The following is a 21933-nucleotide window of genomic DNA, read 5'->3' as shown; positions in this document are numbered from 1 at the left end:
ACCGGAAGTACCCTTTCTTTTTCTATTATCACTTTCATCAGGGACTGTATGACAGAGGAATTACCAGTATAAAATATTACTGTTATAAAAATTCTGACAGGCTTTCCTATATATTTATTTGTTTATTCAACTATATAAATAGATACAGCCAATATATCACACATAGATTCACAAAACTTGAAACAAACCAAACAAGCAATGTTATACAACACTTACATAAAACAAATTACTTGGAATAAACAGCGTTATTAGTTGTTCTCAAATGTAAGATTTCTCAATCACAAAAAAACCTTTATTCAAAAAATCAACTTGTTTACGCAACACGTCTAGACATTATTAAAATAGGTTCAGAAATATGTATATTGTAGTCTCAAGCATCTACACATTCCCTGGAAGTGAAATGAACATAATCAGGGCCAAGGTTAGTAACAAAGTCCCCTTCATTACCCTGATCAATATCATCGTTCAGTGTACACATGCCAGAAGAATATTGGTAGTTAGCTGACAAACAACTATCAGATCTGGTACAAAGAAGGACACATCTATTAGGAGTGTCTGCTGTCTCCGAGTTGACGTTCATTGCTCCATTCAGAGATGCTCCTGAGATCTTACACAGAGTCATTTCCTGTTTGTTGTTAGTAACATACTTTGTCTTCAAGATATCCATCTCTCCTGTAAATTATCCAATCAAAACTTTATATGCTGGAATTATTGGTAGTTATAGCTTTTGTCGGAGTATTTTACTACCTTTTAATACGCAGTTTTCATAAACTACATGAAAAAGAGCAATATGTTTTTTGTAACAACTTAGTAATCAAGCTTCTTTGGGAACACCATTAAATGTGTTATAAAGGTCGAAAGCACATAACCTTCAATTTTATTCAAAAAAACTAGAATAGCCTGTGTCCTAAAAAACACTCAAATTTCATCAGCTCAGAAATAACCTGAAAAGTAATTCTAATACTTTAAAATTCTCAACAACCTTTAGAAGCTGCTATGGATTACTTTAACAACTCTCTAATCGTTTTCAAAAGGTTTTATGACAAAAGTAAACTACCATTATTTTATAAACAAAGATAATACAGACACACCTCAACATACGTGTGCCCCAACATACAAGAATTTAGAGATACCAGCAATATTTTGACCAAGTTTTTGCTTTCAGATTTGAGACAAATTTGAAATACGAGGATACAAGACAGTTCTTGATGCGACTGCGAGGTGGCCAGTGGTTCTAAGGGCTGCTTTTAAAAACAGCATCACTCAGTCTTCATTTTCAAATCAGTTTTAAAAAGACAAACTAAAATACTGTAGATAGTGAAAGCAAAACAAAAAGCATCAAGTCAAGCCATCAAGTCTCCCACAAACAGTCATTAGCCACTACAACTGTCTCGATGGTAGAGCTGCACGATAAACCTATATCATTCGATGTGACGATATATTTCAGTGGATGATTTTATATTTTGTCAGTTTTCAAGTTGATATGAATATCGAAGCCGATATTTTATCAAAATACCGGCATAGTCTATTTTGCAAAACTGGAGTTGTCTAATCTCCTTATTGTAAAGAGGAGACAATTCCTGTTTTTAACCGGGTATTGACCAATATCCTTTCATATCGTTCATGTTAAAGCCTAACGCTATATATCGATAGAAAACAACTCCAATGTTTGATATTTTTCGATATTCGATATATCTAGAGACCAAATAATCAAATGTACATGCAAAGATATCGTGCAGCACTACTCGAAGGTGAGAACTCCATATAGTAATGCACATAGTAATGTTAAACTGTTTTGCGGATCACAACCACTAGATAAGTATTTGTTACTTTGTGAGTGTATGTGGCTAATTAGAAGAAATAAAAACATGTTTTCTGTTTTAATCTATTGTTTTAGGTATGCTTTTTGACAGAATAAAAAATAGCTGATTTGTTTTTAGGGATTTTATTTCGGAAATATTGCTTGGATTTACGAGAAAATCACCATATGACCTTATTTCGGGGAGGCATCAGGCACGTATGTTGAGGTTTGACTTTACAATTGAATGATTTGAACTAATGCTTGTTGAGAACGCTCTGTCCCAGTTCTAAACTGTGCTTAATAGTACCTAGGTCAGCTTCAGTTGCTTCAGAAGGGGAATTATTCAATTCAACAACACGGCCATTATCAGTCATTGTTAGTAAACTCATGCCAGGTTTGGAGATATCAGACATTGGTTGATATGGCATTGTTAAGTTGCTGAGCATTTTTAACTGAAGTACATTACAACTACGTGTTGATGGGAAGAGCTTATTAGCATGCATCACGCCTCTTAATGGGTAAAACTAGTTAAAATAAGGTTCATTTCACTTTGTTAGAGAGTATGATAAAAATAATATGGATGATACCAATATAAATTAGAAGATAATGAAGAATGAGTCAGAAGTTAATCTACAACTGTAAAAGTCAGTACTAAGGAATCACTATACTCTCAATCTTTATATAAGGACTACAAAATAAATAATTAAAATGCACTTAAAATTTTCTGTTATAATTATATTCCTCTGATTCAGCAATCTGCCTGAGCTAAAATATGTTATTATCCACATGAGTTGTGCTCTCTTGCATGTAGTTCATATCAACATTCACACATATCGATTAAAATAATTCACCTTGGCACTCAAAGGTCTCATAATGGATGGTAGCGGAACCTTGTTGAGACAAAGTGTTCCAGTTGACAACATTTCCTTGATCTCTACATCTCAACATTTTGATCTCTTCATCACTCATAGCATAGTCCCACATGTTGAACCAAGCAATCTTTCCTACCGCAAGTTGATCCAAGTCCAGATCTCTGACTGCACCAAAATATATTTTGTTATATTAGTATATTAGTATATTATAAGACTGTTAGTAGAGAATGTCTATATATATAACAAGAATAGGAGCTGCAGCACATGAAGAGTTGATGAACCAGAAATATCTTTTACCCAACAGATTAGAGGAGCAATAATTATTGCTATTATTATATTTATAGTATCACACTGTGCTACATAAATATAGACTCTCATGCGCGCTCTACTGTTTCAGCATACACTCGGTTTTGTTAGAACATAATCTCATTCCTATTCATATTTACATGTATATACAGTATACATTTCTCAAAGTATGTTGTATATATGTCGGAAATTCAGCTATAGATCTTAAAATCTTGGAATAACTATTCTGTACGGAAGAGGGTTTGATCTCGGACCCAGATGTTCACTAGTCTCACACCTAGCCCACTGGACTACGAATGTCAAATTGCAACACTGCTAAAATAAGTCAGTGTATCAGAGCAATACCTAACTGTTTTACGTATGACGCTGGTAATAGCATAACGTCACGAGAAGCTGTTCGCTCACATTATCAATCTACCTAATAGCAAAACTCTCACAACTTCTCATTTTTTATAAGACAAAACACTTCACTCATGATAGTCTATACCACAGAGTTATCTCCCCCTAGAGATTTTCTCATGATATGTAGTTTGAAAGTTAGAATGGCAAATGTTGTTATATGTTAAATACAAATCAGTTTTCTATCCAAAACTTTTATATTACCCGGGCAACGCCGGGTGGCACAGCTAGTATGAACATAAAATCAACAACAATATTAAAGTTATTAATTATTATTTAAATATAAAATTATTACCAGTTAGGAATATTAGTTATATTATAGTTATTACCATTATCACTTTAGTCGATAACATGTAAATACTTGCATTAATGCTTTATAGCTAAGAAGAAAGCTAGCAATTTTTATAATATTGTTAACATAGAACTAATAGTACTATAGCAAAAATGTAAGGGCTAAATGTAACTGTACAGCCAATCAAATAGTTTATATAATGCATATTCCTATCTCAACAGTCTCAAAAATTGAACAGAAAGTTGAAATATATATTGGGTTGACATATTACGTGCCAACATAACAAACCCTCACAGTGTCCATCTTGTTCCTGCATGAGTATCAAGGCTCCTCCTGAGGGAAGAGTGTATGATGAGAAGGAAACATTAGCAAGCAATTCAAGGCCACTAAGCGTGTTTTTTTCAGCATACCACTAAAATACACGTAAATTAGAGTTACACGTATGTACATCTTCCTCCTAGTAAGTGCTCCAATATTTTAACACATTGAAAACAGAAGTTTAAGAGAAAATGGGTTAATTGTACGGAACTCAAATTTAAAAACCGTAACGATTTAAAAAAAAAACTTCAAGGAGATTCTATTAGGCAAAGGGTAATATACATGGAATTAGATATGGTTATGAATAAGGCACAGCTAAAATTACTTCCATTCAAAATCAGTTTTTAGAACAAAGAAGCATCCAAATCTAGAGTTTTTTTTATTTTAAGGTACAATAAAAACTGCCGATATTTTTTCACTTTAAAAGTTGCAAAATATTTCTCCTAATATTTAAAAGCTACAGTTGTTTTATGTTACGATTCGCATGATGGACATAAAGTTTTTTGTGTGACTAATTCCTTGATGAATTCACAAAACTGTGGATGAGCAGATGTTTCAGTTGACCTTTTATGAATATATTGAATTGAGTGCAATACAAACATTTATTCTATATTTATATTAGTTTGCATAATAATCTGGGTAAAATGTTATTTAAATAAGTGCAACAATCTATAGAGACTAAAATCTAGAAAAAAAGCACAAAATTTTATCTATTTTAAAACGTCAATGTAACCAACAATCAATAAGAGTTGTTCACACCTACCTTTAGAAATCCACCGCCTATAAAAGTAAGGCAATGCTTGTGCCAACCAATGAAAAGATGGATAACATCTGCTAGGCTTGGAGCAGTTACATAAACTACACCATCATAATATATATAAACCCCTTCGTCGAATCCCATATTGTAAGCATTGTCTGACGCTACAAGAATAAGATAATAAAAAGTATACTAATGAATCTTTAGACAAAAGTAGAAATGATAAATGAGCAAACATATTTTTAAAACAGAGGGCAATACAAAGCGTTTGGTATTTCACTTTGGTCAGGCCCAAAAACATTTCTAAATTCAAATTGTTGCTATAATGGTTAATTACCCAAATATTAACTGTATTGTATTGCATCTTAAACAAGGACTCAAGAAAGCTATTTACCTTATGAAAGCTCTAATGGTTTTTTTCTAACTGACCGTACAGAAGTAACGATCTATGAACTACTTGACAAGGTTATGTAATAGGTAGTAATTGCACTCGCGGTAAAAACCTTTATTTGAGCACCGTGGTGCTCTATTTTTTAAGCCTTCCCCATAATAGCTCGTCAGTGTTTGAGAAAACAAATTAAACCATTTAACGAGCTAAACAAATGTTGCCTATATTTTGCACTCTATTTTAGGTGGAGCAACATTAACCCTTCTAAATGTAAAAAATCTGCTATAGCTTACCTCCAACTTGTCATAGATCTGTCAATAAAGATGCATAGAGAAGCTGAGAAATATCCCTACCAGTTAATGTATATTTCTCGCACATGTTAACCTATGATGATCCTATAGCCTGCTTTGTAACTTGTTAGAGCTTTTTTATTTCTTTACCCTTACGCTTAAGGTACATGTATAATTTTATTTTAAAACTATATTTAAAAATGTTGCATAAAGGCTCATTGCACTCATTATGATGTTTGCTACAGTTTGTAGCCAAAACTAGCATTTTAGGTGCAATAGAATATAAGATAAGAGTGTCAAACTATTAAAAGGTGAGTTTAAATAACAGCAAGTATGCTATCAAATAATATGCTCTAAATCCTCAAATTAATAAGTTACATAGTAATAATTTATCAAAACTATAAATAAATATTCAAGAACCATTGACGTAAACAAATCGAAATAATACATGCAGAAACTAAAATTATTGCTTTCGATGTTGTTTATAAAATTTAAATTTTATGTCTGATGACAGAAAATTTATAAGCTACAATTCTTTTGGCAGTTGAAAAAAGAAAGCTTTATGTTAAAAAGCTATGGGTACCAACCAACAACAAGCTTTCAAAACGCACAACGTGAAGGCACTATTACAACCATAAAACTGCTATTATTGCTATTCTCCCACTCAGTTACATGGTTGTACCAACAACCAGTTTGAGTAACACAAAATTACAATGATCGTAATCACCAAGAAACAAAAAATAATAATAAAATAGTTTTTGTGTTTACTATAATTAATCTTTACTGACCAGACCATTAACTAGCTCAAATCCGACATATTTCGAAGTTTGACAAATTGATCACGTAGCAAGGGCTTGAGGAATATGTCAGCAATATTATCATTTGTCGAACAAAACTTGGTGCAGGCGCCACCAGCCTCAGTTGCCTAATGAACGTAGTTGTAGCTTACATTGGTGTGTTCTGTACGCTTGCTTGTTTTCTGGCTGTTTGCGATCTCTGCAGCTGGTTGAATGTTTACAAAGATAGTTGTAGAATTAAGCTGTGCAGTTCCAGTATCCGAGAATAGATGACATAACTACATACATGCATTTAGCAACACAATCAAATAAAACAATATGCTCTGACTTCGTAGTAGAAAAGGCAACGACTGACTAACGCTGATTGGACAACCAGCATTAATAAAGACTGCACCCGATTTCAAGCGCCGGTCAGTGCCGCTTGCATAATCTATATCTGTGTATCCAGCCATTGGTTTACCTTGTTTTCTAAAAAACAGGCATCAATCTTTCGAGACCTTCAATTACTGTATTACTCAGTTGGCTGCAATCAAGCGAGTCTGGATGGAGCAAGTGTTAAACTTGGCTAAGACTCCCACTGCTTCAGCAATATCTGAACGAGTACATACGACAGTATATAGTAGACTTCCTACCATCAATTGATAAAAATTGGAATCTGCTAATTTGCTTCAATACTTGTGACCCAGCTTTACATTATGCACAGCCCGTGTTGCGACAGGCTTACAATTTTCCATGTTAAACTTCTGAATTACTTGTTGAATGTAATGCTTATGACTTAGACGCATAGAATTGTCTCCTTTCTCAATAAATAATCTCAGACAATGATGAAGTGGTCCGAAATCCGTCATTTTAAACCGAGGCGGGAAAGCTGATTTTAATCTGGTCATCTGAGCACCAGTGTCTGACATCATACACAGACCATCTACGTAGACACCACTCATCATTTTCTTATCGTTTTTCTAGTGAATATACGCTCAGTTGTCAGCAAAGGGCTGCTTGAAGTCTAATGATTTGAGTAATACATGCAATACCATGTTCCAACATTTAGGCGACTGTTTAAGTCCAAACAGCTGCGAGCAATTTAGTTTGCACACTAAACTTTCTTTAGCTGGCCCGACAAAACCCTCTGGCTGTTTCATATACACTTGTAAAGTTTCTGACAGTTTTCTATTCAGAAACACCATTTGTACATCCATTTGGTGTATCATCATATCTCTTGCAACAGCATCTCATAAGAGTACATGCAGAGATGTTCTGCGAATCACAAAGCATATATTTGATGATAATCTACCCCAGCTTCTTGTGCATATCTCTTTGCCACAGGTTGAGTCTTAAATCTACTTATAGATCCATCAAAAGAGTGTTTAGCTTTGAAAACCCACTTAGAGCCAACCATTTTGCGATCTAGCGGAAGATCAACTAATTTTTATGTACTATTGTTAATCAGTTATTGATACTCATTATTGATGGCTTTGATCCAGGCATCACGCTTTCTACTAGTCTGATTCTTGCAACAAATTTAGAGGCTCCACAATGTTGATTGCTAGGTGAGCAGAGTGATCAAAGTTTGTGAAGCCATCAATACCAAACTGAACAAATGGTTGAGTCAAACGTGTTGATCGCTTTTGCGTAATCGTCGGTGTTGAAGGAGCCTTTTCATTTTCTTGATAGATCAATATTCACCGCTTCAGAGTTGGCTACACTTGTCTTTGTCAACTGATTTGGTAAACCAAGTTTGGTTTCATCAACGATGACATCACGTCTTACCTCTATTCTTTTAGTGATAAGATCATAGAGTCTGTATGCTTTAGACTTAAGACTATACCCCACAAACACCATTGATTCTGCTTTGTCATCGAGTCTACGTCTCTGCTGATCAGGTATGTGGGCATAGGTTAGACATCCAAAAAATTTCCTTTGCCCAAGATCATGTTCTCTGTTGTTCCAGTTTTCATAGGGAGTTGTATTTCATCAAGTGCTCGTATAGGGAGGCAATTCTGAATGTACATTGCGGTCGATGTTACATCTGCCCAAAATGACTTTGGATGATGAGATTCAGAAATTAACAAGTGAGCAGCCTCACAAACAGTATGATTAAATGTCTTGGCGCAGTAGTTTTGTTGTGGAGAATAACGAGTGGTGACTTGATGATGTATACCTCGGGCTGACAGGTAATTTTCAAACTCATTAGATGTATATTCTCCACCACCATCGCTTCTAAGTGTACCTACAGTCTGTCCAGTTTAATTTGTCACTAATGATTCATAAATTCTAAATGCTTAGAACACGCTATGTTTGTCACAAAAAATATACAAACACATGCCTACTAAAATCATAGATACATGAAACGAAATATTTGCTAACACTGAAAAGTTTATTCTGCATAGGGCCACACACATCTGTCTTTATCAATTTAATAATCATATTTGATTTAATGCCACGGTCAATTTGAAATGGCCGTCGAGACTGTTTACGCTTCACAGTCACCTATTTCGCCGGTAACATTACAACCAGTTTCACACCAATGATCTATGTTTTTTGAGGCTAGTTGCCTTTACGTAAGCAAGACATTAATGCCACATATGGGAGGAGATCATGGCAGCATTATCAGTATGAATAGCGGATTCACTATCAAGATAGTATAGCCGATTTACTACAGATCCGGATGCTATTAACATCTTTCCTTGATTTTTAATCTAGCACCGCGAATGCCTAAACTCTATTATATATTTTCTTTGTGCTGCTGCTTTCACAGAAAATAGATTTTCATGTAGGTCAGGTATGTGTAGTACATTGTAAAGTGCAGCACGTCTAGTTTTACTTCTTTGTATTTTTATTTGCAGCTGTACAATCCCTTTCCCGGCTACTTGATCTTATGATCAATGGGCAAAAACAATGTACTCAGGTGCATCTACATTGTAGCTTAAAATAACCATCAAAAACAGCTTCGATCAGCCAAGTGAGAATTAACATCTGTCTTTGCTGTAATCCTCATTTGTAGATATTTTGGTTTAATATGGACTTGAGTTACTGTTGAAATATTCATGACCTCAGTCTCAGCTGTGACGCAATCTATGACTCTGACTATAGTTGTTTTCAGAACAACTATTTCGAAAATGTTCCAAAGAAGCACAGATATAGCAGCCTTTAGAATGTTGCTGACTATGTTTAAAGCGGGTACTTGGTGACAGCAGAGCAATGTCAGAAGTCGCTTTCGACTTGACACTATCAGAATTGCTGGCAGGAGCCAGTGCTATTTGCTCCCTTTTTTGTACTTCATTAAGTAAGGTTTGTGTGGCAAACTGTAAAGTTATATTGTCACCGAGAGCCTCAATTGCAGCCACTGTCGTCGGATAGCTTTCCGGGAGGGTTCCAACTAGAGTCATCAGCTGGTCTTCCTCACTAACTTTACCACTAACAGCTGCAAGTTTATCAGTGATAGCTTATGTGACGTGGGGCGTCTTCAATTTATGAACTTTTGTTCATAACTATCTTAAAGTACAGTTTCTTGAGAAATAATTTATTCGCCAGTGTATTACGTTTAAAGTGAGCTCTCAGCTTGTTCCACGCAACTCCTGGGTTTTCACCTTCACTGATGAGATAAATAAGACTATCACTGACAGAAAACACTACATGGTAAAAAGCTTTGCTTGACTTCTTTTTGTACTGGTTATGTAATGGTTCCATTCGTATATCCAAATAAGTTCTTAGCTATGAGTAGGTGTTTGAGATTAAACTTCCATGTGGCATAGTTTTCAGTGTTTAGCTTATCCATAGTTCAGCCGCTCTCAGTTGACAGTTGGGAACAAAAAAGAAGGCTTTATAGGAAAAAGCTATGTGGACCAATAAGCAACAAGCTTTTAAAAAGCACAATGACAAAGCACTTTTAAAATAATGAAACTGCTATTGGTTCCAATATTCGAATAGAAAATGTTTGCATCATTAGCTTAAGCAGTTGCATTTGGATTGCTGTTTTCATTGCAACCCAACTTTCTTTTTTCTGGCTGTTAAACATCATCAAAAGTGTCATCTGTCTACGACTCTTTTTCTGAGCTGCGGACCTAGTCGATATTAGTGTCCAAAGAGTTTTTTAGCAGAGCAAAGCTTTTTTTGCATTGCCACTTATAATATTTTTGAGCAAAAAAAAGAAACTTTATCCAAGTAACATGGCTTGCATGCTAAGCGTGCTAAGCAGAAGTTTTCACCTCAAAATGGTAGTACAGATTTTATCGTAGTTTCTAAACCGTTTTCATCTACGGTGTAGCATCAAAACCAAATTAAAAAATGAACGCTTCTTAGCCTGATGCAGTTATGGATTTGCTTGAAAAATAGACTTCCATACGAATAACAACTACAAAAGAATTACATTTTTTATTGATGCAACTGCGTCATTAATAATACCATTTTCTGGAAACTTTTCTATTGATCATTTGCTTTTATGGTTTCATAATGATCTAAAAATGTAAAAGTGGCGTCTACATAAAGCCAGCATTTATTTAGAGGCTAGCACTCTAATTTTCTACTTTTCTTGTATAGTGACGGCCAAATATAGGTAAAATTTTAAGAACAGTGGCAATAAGTTAGAGGTTTTACAGTAACAATAGCATTTGGCAGCATTTCAGTGCAAATTAATAATAAATGGCCCATTTAACATTAGACTGAAAGTTTAATCATATAAATCGTTTTACCCTTGGCCATTTTTTGTCAATGTGCGTAAACATCCCTCGGCAGCATATCCAATGTTGGGAAACTTTGAAACTAATGTATTATTAAACATATTCAAGTATGCTCATAATTCAACGATACTTGGTACAACAGAAAGTTGGTTAGAAAATCTAGCAATACCCGACAAATGTCACCAAATGGAAAAAAATGTTTCTACTGCTTTTTGTCTAAAACCAGATTTTAAAATTTTAAAAAAGCTTGAAAGATTTTTACAGCAGCATCATATCCATCAAGCATGTGATCATCATCAGTTTATGAGTCAAAGAATCTGAAAAATTGCACTTTGTGTCATACCACTCTTCATTCGCATCTCAATGATCAATGAAATATCAGCAAATGAGTCATATCAGTTTTTTTCATGATATATTTCCAATAAAAACGGTTATTATAGCAAAGGAAAGACATAAAGATATTTGAAATTATTTAAAGATGGAAATAGAATTTCTGGCATAACACTCTGTGCAAGAATTAATAGGATGGGTTTACGCTGTTGCTTGGAAAAAGCAATCATAAACAGAGCCATGGGGATGCCGGTGTTCCGGCCGTTAGGGTTTCTGACACACCTTACGCAATGTCGGAATACCAGCTGTCAGAGTTCAAAGGGTTCAGAACAGCTAAACACTCAAACTAAGCTCATTTAGGTCATCTAGGCATTCAATAAAATTTTCGTTCTAACAGAGTGTATTAAAAATGAATTAAATGCAAAAGTCGTCCTGGTTTTGTTAAAATTGTTACGGAGCGAAATAATGTTTTTACGAAATAGTTATTGATTTTTGTTAGCCTATGAACCATGATGAAGCCAGGTTAATAACAAACATAAATTATGTCATTGTAGCTATGTAACCAGCTAATCATTCATCTAGATGTAAAACCTTCTATGAGTAATCTATCATTTTGACTTCATTTTTAATGCCATGTCAAAGTTAGCTTAATAGTCACCATTTAAAAGTTAATTCAACAATTCACTTGATAGTCAACAATATTTGCTGTCAACATAACTGACAATGTGTTGTTATTGAAAGCTATTTCTTAGGGATACACTTTAATAATTTTTACGCCTGTTTAGCACAGCTATCTATCGTTAGAAGCATTATACCACTGTTGTAACATTTTAAACCATCAGCAAAGTCTATTGTTAATCGATTTAATAAAAAATTTCTTTGAACCTCATTTAAGTATTACAAAACCAACAGATAGAAATTTCAAGTATTAAACAAACTAGAAATATGTAAACAGCCCCTTTATAGCCATATACATTTGTATAAAATACTGCAAAAGCTACTGCAGTCAACAGCTAAAATATGTACTTGGCAATTTTGAATATGTGAATGAGAAAGACAAATCTACAGACAAAGCAAAGTATGGAAAATGTGTCACCGTTTTAAGTGGAAGACCCAGTGTAAAAAATTTAATAGAGGTGCACACTGCCTTAGCCTTATTTCTATAAGAGGTGCACACTGTCCTAGCCTTATTTTTGTAATCCATAATCTCTTGATTGTTTAATAGCTTCTATCACGACTATGAGTATTTTTAATAAACTGAAAAAGCGAAGAACTTTCAAAAATGAAATCAATAGTTCTATAATTCATGTACGTAATATCACTTACTCGCTGTGCTGATACTAAAAAGGTGATCACCACTCAATTTATCATCATCAGCTGCAAGGTTTATCCAGAAACATAAAGTGCTCTCAGACATCTCAGGTAGGTTCCGCTGATAGAGAAACTCAGCATTAGTGTAGTCCTGAGTGTAGACAGGAAGCTCGAGTGACCCAGCATCTGGGCAATTAGATAAAACAGGCAGATATCACCAATGAACACAAACTGTATCCCTCACACTGACAATCTCACCTGTGTAATAAAGTTATTGGATGTTTCAGTTTTTCATCATCAGTTTAGAAGGTTTAAATGACCAATAGCATGGATTCCATGCAAATGGTCTCTCTCATTCATCCTTTGTTTGACTTAATATTAAAATGACATCTACATCTGCTTGAGTCTTAAGTTACAAACGTGTAAAAGTCCTTGATCCGTATTTACGATTAAAATGTTTCACTTCGATTAACTTTTTGCATTTCTATCACTTACACCCTTCCTCTGAGATCATATAGAGTGATAGCGAAACCATATTCATTTGTTTATAATTCTGGTTTATGAAATTGATGCTAAAATGCAGGTAAACCAAAAAGAAAAGTAAATGCAGGTTAAAAAACATGTGTAATCAATAAAATGAATAAAGCTTTTGAAATAGAAACCTGTCCAACCAGCTGTAACAATATTTAGACATGAGAGAGCACTTTGATCTCACATCCACTTCTATATAATCTTATTACTGTCTGCCGCCTTAGGAAACTAGCTGGTGACAAAAAGCATCAGATATTTGCTTGCTGAATATATTTATGCTACAGGATTCAACAAGAAACAAGTATAACACAGTGCATAATTTAGATCTATTTTAATTGGCTGTGAATACTGGGAAGGCTTGCTTACTGTATAGAAGCCATGAATTAATAAAAGAAGCGAGTACAAACAACTTTTAATGACTTTACACCATGAAAGTCTTTGGAGCAATGTGGGGTCATTATGTAAAATCCTTGTTACACAAGAGTAAAGATTTGGCTGCATTTGCATTTGCAATCTGGTCACTTAAGTAAAAGGTACATTATTTCTAACTAATGAAAATGTGCAACAAAGTTATCTCATCTCCAAAATATATGAACAACATAAAACCGGTGTCTATTGTCAGCAGAGTCAGTTGTGACAAACTATGTTTACTGTCAGTATATAGGTCTCCCTCTTCAAATATATAGTCTCTGGTTCATCCTAAATATGCAATATCATAAAGCTCAGAATCTCAAAACTGTTACGAAACATAACCCAACGTGGCCTTCAGATGCTGTCAGCAAATAAGATTTTGATTGAGATAGTACTTCATTGAAGGTTTTTCAGCTGAAATATGTCAATTGTAGTTTGGACGAAAACTTTCTTAAAACGCACAACATATGCACAGCTACTCCTGTAGACTTCTGCTAGTGTAAACAACACATATGCACAGTTACTCCTGTAGACTTCTGCTAGTATAAACACTACATATGTACAGTTGCTCTTGCAGACTTCTGCTAGTATAGACATCGCATATGCACATCTGTTTCTGCAGATTTCTGCTAGTGTATTTTTACAGCATTTGTGCAATTCAAATTAATTAAACTTTGATTAATAGACAAGAGACTAGTTTATTGTTTTTGTTATTCTTGTGTAGTTACTATTATTATAAGTAATCAGTTTTTGTTTCTTTTTCAAAGAATTTTAGAGCCATTCAAGTCATATACTTACAAACTAAAATCAAGGAATTACAAGCCCAGTATTTTTTACAAAAAGGTAGGAGTCAAAATTTATGTTCAGAATTTCTATTTGTTTGTGATATGCATATGATATATGCATACGGCATGCTCATTCCAAAAGTATACAACTAACAATTTTAGACAAATCGCAGAAGGTTTATAATGAATTGGGTACATGACAATATGTGAGCATCAACTCAAAGACCATATTTACAGTTGCTATGATTATGCCTTTAGAATATGTTGATAAAAATTCTTAAAATTTCTGTAGTATTAATTTTAGGATACGGCTGGTAGGAACAGCTTTATAGAGTTTGCAATTAAAATTGTCTGCAAACATTTAAGACTGTTTCCAAAAATGCACCATATTTTATTTATGATCTTGTAGCACTTAATATGTTCTGCATTGTCCATATAAATGTTGATGTCTTCAACTCAGAAGTTGCTAATATAACTGTGGTTTAATAGCAAAAACAAGCATTTTAGGAATCACTTGAAAGTATGAACTCATCACTACAATCACAAATACGAATATTTATCAACTTCATTCAAAACACTAAATTACAAACACTGTGGTTTTTCACCAATGGTCAGACACTTTAGCCTTAACAGCTTGTTTACTAAATATGTGCTTGTTATCCAGGTCTAATTCTTCATAGCAATTCAGTTGTTGTGTTAGTGTATTTAAATTTTTCAACACAACAATTTTTTTGTAATTGCAAATGTTTTCATGAAAAAATTATCACAAACAACAAATTTACAAAATGTAATCAACAAACAAATAAAACAAATAACCTGCGAGAATGAATGTCGCCAGGAAAACTGTTAGCTTAAGAAACTCTCTTTTCATCTTCATGCTAGAAGCAAACGAACAATGTCCAGCGCTGACGAGGATAAACTCAAACAGTGCTAGTTATGATTTATTACACGTTTTGCAAAAAAAGAGTTTATTGATTTTTGAATGTCGGATGAAAGTAAGGCCCTTGGCTTATCTCTGGTCAATAAAACACAGTCATATTAATGCCATAGCGAGGTAACACAATTTATAACTAGTGTCAATTAAATTACGCACCTAAGGTCTGTTACACATTTTACTACATATGTTATACTAATTATACCAATTTTGGGTTCAAGTCCCAAAACAGGCCACCATAGTGACCGGAATGACATCTAACCTAAAACTGCTGCCTGAAACTAGTCATGTCTCTGATCACTGAGACTCCCTTGACACTAGGCTGGAAATTACTAGCCAAGATCCCAAAGCCATTGTTTGCACAGCTCTTACAGCACATACAGCACACACAGCCTTTGTTTGCAGCAAGTTAATCAGACGTTATACTCAAACATCAAGGGATTGTCTACACCCACTATTAGTGACACCTTGTTAAATATGCGATCAATAGAGCCAAGCTATAAACAGATTACCAATTAGTGCTATTACAGATGATAAACAACTAAGACAATCAATTAAAGGTTAGAAATCATTATAATTTCAACGGTTTATAACAACTAAACTCATAATAGAGGTACCAGTGTGTCTAAACCTGAGAATACAAACACTGAAATCAATAGTGTAAACCTTTATCAACGAGATATCATAAGCGACCGAAAACACTTTGATCTAACAATAGAATATTTCAACACTCCGGTAATTATTACAATCCTGGTTACTGATCTATTGAGAATTGTTAACTGTTCACCGGTATTAATGCTTTGATTTAAACCGGCAGCAGATATTGGACATCGAGTCTTGAGAAGCGCAAAGCCTTTGATTCTAAGCATATGTCAGGGCGGCCTGAGCAGCATAACTCTGATTATAAAGAAAGCAAATGATGCTGACTAACTAAAGGGTTGTTTTAAAGTAATATAATATATATTGTCAGAATAATAAAATATATATTTTGTAACTTTGTGGTTTAAAACATTTAAAATTTGTCGGAATATAAAAAATGAAATTAGGCAAATTTAAGAAAGAGAATATACATGTATATACAAAATTACGTACAAAAACTAAATAAACAAAACTATGGTGCACACAAGTAAAAACGTTTTTATCTAAATATACTGCTAATGTGGTAATAAACCTGAGATGCTTCAACTGATATAATTATTGCTGTTAGATTATGTGAACAGAAAATGACAACCAAACAGTATGGTTTACACAAGACAAGCAAATCCTACATATTAGATCTGTGTCAGTGGAAGCCACAGTTAGTCATCAGGGAGGGAGAGATTTTATTTAAGCTTTTGTTATTTACGGCTAACTAAACCACATGTTAGATATTAGCTTTTATCACTAATGTGGTATTTAGATCTGTTCATCAGATCAAGGAGAAACAAATTTGAATATAGGAGTTTACAAACTTCTCAAGCATCTGATGAAGAAAGTAAAATATTAAGTTTAAATATATTAACTTGATGTAGATGATGAGGTGGGTAGAACTTTTAGTTTGAAAAATATACATTCTTTGACACACAGACAAAGAAAAAGTTATATTTTTAGAGTTTAATTTTATATTTTTGTGACTCACTGTTTTAGTTTCGAACATCATAGAAATCAGTGGCAAATATTATACTAGTTTTTAGCGCCATATAACAGACATATCTTCTACCCAACTCTGCTAGCTTCGATAGGCTCAGTAAAGTTGCATTTGTAAAAATATTAGTGAGCCAATTTCTCTACTTTGTGCCTCATTTCCTATCAAGTTAATATATTAACTGTTTTGGAGTTTCTCCTGCTCTTCATACCATTATTGTTGATTATTTAGTTAAAATAGATAAGTCTATGCTTGCGACAAACCAAACTGTTTAAAATTCATAGTATTTATTTTTGAAAATGGCCGTATGAATCACAATGTATGGTTTATTAGTTTTTCAGCATATCTCTTTCAAAGTATGGGTGGGTTTGCAGACACAGATCTAATAAAAAGTTTTGGTTAGCCCAAGTAAGGAACCATGATATCTAGCTTATAGTACTAGTATAGTAGTGAGAGCAGTGATACAGCAACCATGTGTGTATTAGTAACAATCTACTCTCATTCATTAAACATTGTAAGTTCTCTATTTATGTCTGGCAAGAGAATTTAGTGAAATATTTGTAAAACGCACTGAACAAGTTTATCACAGCCTTAAAGCAATAAAATATTTATAAAGATCTCAGGCCATGCTTTTTCCATGCACGCTCTTATTCTATATCAATGTACCTGATTTGGTTGTTGTCTACCCTTGTATATTCCTGTTAAGACAAAAACTACTAGTATTCTGAAATTATGAGTAGTACTAGAATGTAAACAGAATGCCTATTGTGTACATCAAACACATAACCCCACATTCAGAGAATCTGAAAACAAAAGAAGACCATATTATTTCTAAACTGGATACAAAAGTACAGCTTTTTGGCAATTAAGCATTTCTAACAATTGTTTGATCAATGAAAAATATTTGACTTACAATAAATTGGTCCTTACTAACTTTAGTATCTTTTTTGTCAGTTCAAAAGCAGCTGTCCCAAAAAAATACCGTAAAATGATCAGTTTCTTCATATAATTGTTTATGCTCTCAAAGTAAATTAACAAATTTAAAAACCAATAAAAAACAAATTGTGACCAATAAACAATAACAAACTGAGTCCTGAACCGCCTTTACTAAATCAAAACTTAAATATCAGTGTCCAGTTATTTGAAAACAGCAATCTATAAGCATGGCAAACTAACAAAGCAAAGGTGCAAGCATATACATAACATGCAACAAGAGACTGCATAACAAAAAAGATGCTACTGCTATCACAAGCAAGAGGATAGAAGAGAATAAAGTTAAACATGCCTATTGGTTTCCTCAAACCAGTTTACCAGACAAAGTGTCAATAATGACTTATTTTCACCAAGGCTCAACATGAACTGGGCAACAATCCGATGGCTGCTTATAAAAGATGTTGCGACGCAATTAATAGTGTACTTTAACCAGCGGGTCAAGTGCGCTATAGTATGTGTATATATATATATATATATATATATATATATATATATATATATATATATATATATATATATATATATATCTATATATATATATATATATCTATATATATATATATCTATATATATCTATATATTTATATATAAATATATATATTTATATATATATAAATATATATATATATATAAACATATATATATATATATTTATATATATATAGAGCGCTATAGTCTATATATATAAATATATATATATATTTATATATATATAGACTATAGCGCACATGATATAACTTTATTATTATAGTATATATATATACATGTATGTATGTATATATATATAAATATATATTTATACTAGCTGTGCTACCCAGTGCTGCTACCCTTTTTGGTTACCCGGCGTTGCCAGGGTAATGAAAAAGTTTGCACAAAAAATTGATATGTATATAACATGTAACATTTGTCATTCTAACTTTCAAACTACATGTACATATCATGAGGAAAGATTTTTGTGTGATTGGCATAAATTAAGAGAGAAAATAAAAACAACTGGAAATGTTTTCAAACTTTTTCAAACAACTGTACTTTTCAAACTTGATATCATGATCAAAATGTTTTGTGCAGGTCAAATAAATCAAGAAACAAAATTAAGCAAACATAAAAGTGTTGAAATGAAAATGTGAATTAATTACCAAGTGATAGCTAAATTAAGTCTGTTTTGCTACAATTAAAATAAAAGATGATTTGGAAATGATACAATTAATGCAAACTGAGAAAACAAAATGAAAATCCCAATTAGGTTGAATTTATAATAACACTTTGTTGCATAGAAGCATGTGTGCACATACAAAAAAGTTACTGTTCCATCGGAAGATATTCATCAAAACTTGGAATAGGATGATACTGGTACCTTTCGATAATGGTAAAAATGTAAAAACGAGATATCAGACTGTTTCTATCTTTGTCTGACCGAATGGAAAGAGAATGTAGAGGCTATTCCTACCCAAATTAATACCTACCCTATTTTTCAATTGAAACTTACCAAAACAAGAGTTGGAAGTTCACGAAAAGCCAAAAAACATTGTGTTTAGTAGAATTAATAGAGTTCATGGAGTTTCAATTAATAACTATGAAATTCTATCATGTTTAAGTTTGTCATCATCACCTTAGGAGGTTTAAATGACCAATAGCATGGATTCCATGCAAATGGTCTCTCTCATTCATCCTTTGTTTGAATTACTATTAAAATGACATTTACATCTGCTTCGTGACTCAACTTGAGTCTTAAGTTACGAAGGTGTAAAAGTGCTTGATCTGTATTTACAATTAAAATGTTTCACTTCGATTAACTTTTTGCATTTCTATCGCTTACACCTTTCCTCTGAGATCATTGAGTGATAGCAAAACCATACTTATTTGTTTATAATTTTGGTTTCTGAAATTAGTGCTAACATGCGGTAAACCAAAAAGAAAAGTAAATGCAGGTTAAAAAACATGTGTAATCAATAAAATGAATAAAGCTTTTGAAATATAAACCTGTCCAACCAGCTGTAACAATATTTAAACATGAGAGAGCACTTTGATCTCACATCCACTTCTATATAATCTTATTACTATCTGCTGCCTCAGGAAACTAGCTGGCAACAGAAAAATATCAGATGTTTGCTTGCTGAATATATTTATGCTATAGGATTCAACAAGAAACAAGTATAACACAGTGTGTATTTTAGATCTATTTTAATTGGCTTTGATTACTGGGAAGGCTTGCTTACTGCATAGAAGCCATAAATAAATAAAAGAAGCAAGTACAAACAACTTCTAATGACTTTACACCATGAAAGCAGCGTGGGGTCATGATGTAAAATGCTTGTTACACAAAAGTAAAGATTTGGCTGCATTTGCATTTTCAATCTGGTCACTTAAGTAAAAGGTACATTATTTCTGATTAATGAAAATGTGCAACAAAGTTATTTCATCTCCAAAATATATGAGCAACATAAAATCGGTGTCTATTGTAAGCCGAGTCAGTTGTGACAAACTGTGTTTACTGTCAGTATATATGTCTCCCTCTTCAAATATATAGTCTCTGGTTCATCCTAAACATGCAATATCATAAAGCTCAGAATCTCAAAACTGTTACAAAACGTAACCCAACATGGCCTTCAGATTCTGTCAGCAAAAAAGAGTTTGATTGAGATCGTACTTCATTGAAGGTTTTTCAGCTGAAATATGTCAATTGTAGTTTTGATGGAAACATTCTTAAAACGCATAACATATGCACAGCTACTCCTGTAGACTTCTGCTAGTATAAACACTACATATACACAGCTGCTCATGTAGACTTCTGCTAGTATAAACACTACATATGTACAGTTGCTCTTGCAGACTTCTGCTAGTATAGACATCGCATATGCACATCTGGGCCAGAGCCTCATGTTTGCAGGCTCCATAGCGGAGGCACTCTATCTCCTCCAATACTAGCTGGCGTTCCCGGCATAACTTCATTCAGTAACTCCTCTACCCTGTCTTCTGTCATAGTGGCATCCAGCAGCACCTCTGCTCCCTCCTCCGTAATTTCCAACACGGCAGAATCTGGCCGTCATGCCTCGTCCCTCTCCGTGTTACTTCTTTTGTAGGCCACCACATTTGCCGGTGTTGGCCTACCTACTCCTTCTCCAGTTTCTTTCAAACTCATTGTGACCGAAGTCAGTAAACCCTGTAGAGATGTGTTGCCTTCGCTCTTCATCTTTTCCAGCGCTCTGATGTCGCTCAGAAGAAACGAGTGCTTCCTTCCCGCGCTACCTCCAGACCGTTTCCCGTTAATTCCATCGAGTAGCAGATACCATCTCCGTATGGTTCCGGCCTCCTGGTTGTCCGGCCGGCCTCGGATTGTGCCAGACCGAAGTTGATTGGATTGCGGGGCTGATGGGATCTGGTGTTGCGGTCTCTTTGGTCTCTACCGGGTTTGATTCCGGTTCTCCTGGAACTTTATTCCGTGTGGCCGAATTGATTTCTTTGGAACTAGGAGGGCGTCCTTGACTTCCTTCTTTCTCCGGTACGGCTAGATTTTCTTTGGGAGTTACCTCCTCCCCTCGATTTTTTGCAGCCTCTAATAGCAACTTTTCCTAGCTGGGGGTGGCATTATTTGTACAGGATCTATCCTGCCTTTCTCTTGCCTTCTCTCCGACATGCTGGGTCGAGCACCCTTCATGTTTGGACCCCTCCTTGGCTCCAGAGTGGCTGGGGCCTGCCCCAACCTCTCTGGGCAAGCGTGATAAGGCTTCAGTCTTCCCTCGCTCTGGATGGAAAACTGTCCCTGCCATTCCACCAGATACATGTGGTTTCCCCAGGCCTTCATGACCTGGTATGGTCCCACGAACTTTGCCTGTAGCTTGAGATTTTCTCCTCGTCTTCGGCGTTTGTTCATGAGCCATACCCAGTTGCCTGGGGCATACAGCAGTGGTTCTTCCTTATCCTTTTGTCGCACTTCCATCTGGCTTTGCCGGAGCGCTTTGTGCACTGTCTGCAGCCTCCGCTGCACTTCAAAAGCGTGCTCGTGGGAAGGAAAAAACTAGGTTGGGCAGTGACTTTCCAGCTGGTCTGGCAACCTCAGCTCCCGTCCCAACATTAGCATGATGGCCATCTCTCTAGTCGCAGAGTGGGGGGTGCCTCTG

The 21933-nt window shown here is 34.5% G+C and overlaps 1 protein-coding gene across 1 annotated transcript; it reads right to left on the bottom strand.

Annotated features, from left to right (window-relative positions):
• Positions 1–370: 370 nt before the first annotated feature.
• On the bottom strand, positions 371–20862 carry LOC137408720 (pentraxin fusion protein-like). Its single transcript, XM_068095300.1, has 6 exons — positions 20781–20862; positions 12553–12723; positions 4752–4909; positions 3965–4082; positions 2653–2838; positions 371–672 (listed from the first exon to the last, which is right to left on the bottom strand). Exons 1-6 carry the CDS (start codon positions 20860–20862, stop codon positions 371–373), a joined length of 1017 nt encoding a protein of 338 aa, XP_067951401.1.
• Between the last annotated feature and the right edge of the window lie 1071 nt (positions 20863–21933).

Source organism: Watersipora subatra, chromosome 11 (assembly GCF_963576615.1).
Source record: "Watersipora subatra chromosome 11, tzWatSuba1.1, whole genome shotgun sequence".
NCBI classification, from domain to species: Eukaryota; Metazoa; Bryozoa; class Gymnolaemata; order Cheilostomatida; family Watersiporidae; genus Watersipora; species Watersipora subatra.
Note: the sequence above shows the minus strand (reverse complement) of the source record. Positions and strands in the feature narration are given on the sequence as shown.

Excerpts from the sequence above, each read along its gene's own strand:
- LOC137408720 (XM_068095300.1), bottom strand. The coding sequence starts at position 20,862 with ATGACGGCCAGATTCTGCCGTGTTGGAAATTACGGAGGAGGGAGCAGA. Across the intron at positions 12,724-20,780 it reads CCACTATGACAGAAGACAGG|ATGCTGGGTCACTCGAGCTT; the intron begins GTAGAGGAGTTA and ends CTAATTGCCCAG. Across the intron at positions 2,839-3,964 it reads GCAGGAACAAGATGGACACT|TCAGAGATCTGGACTTGGAT; the intron begins GTGAGGGTTTGT and ends ATTTTGGTGCAG.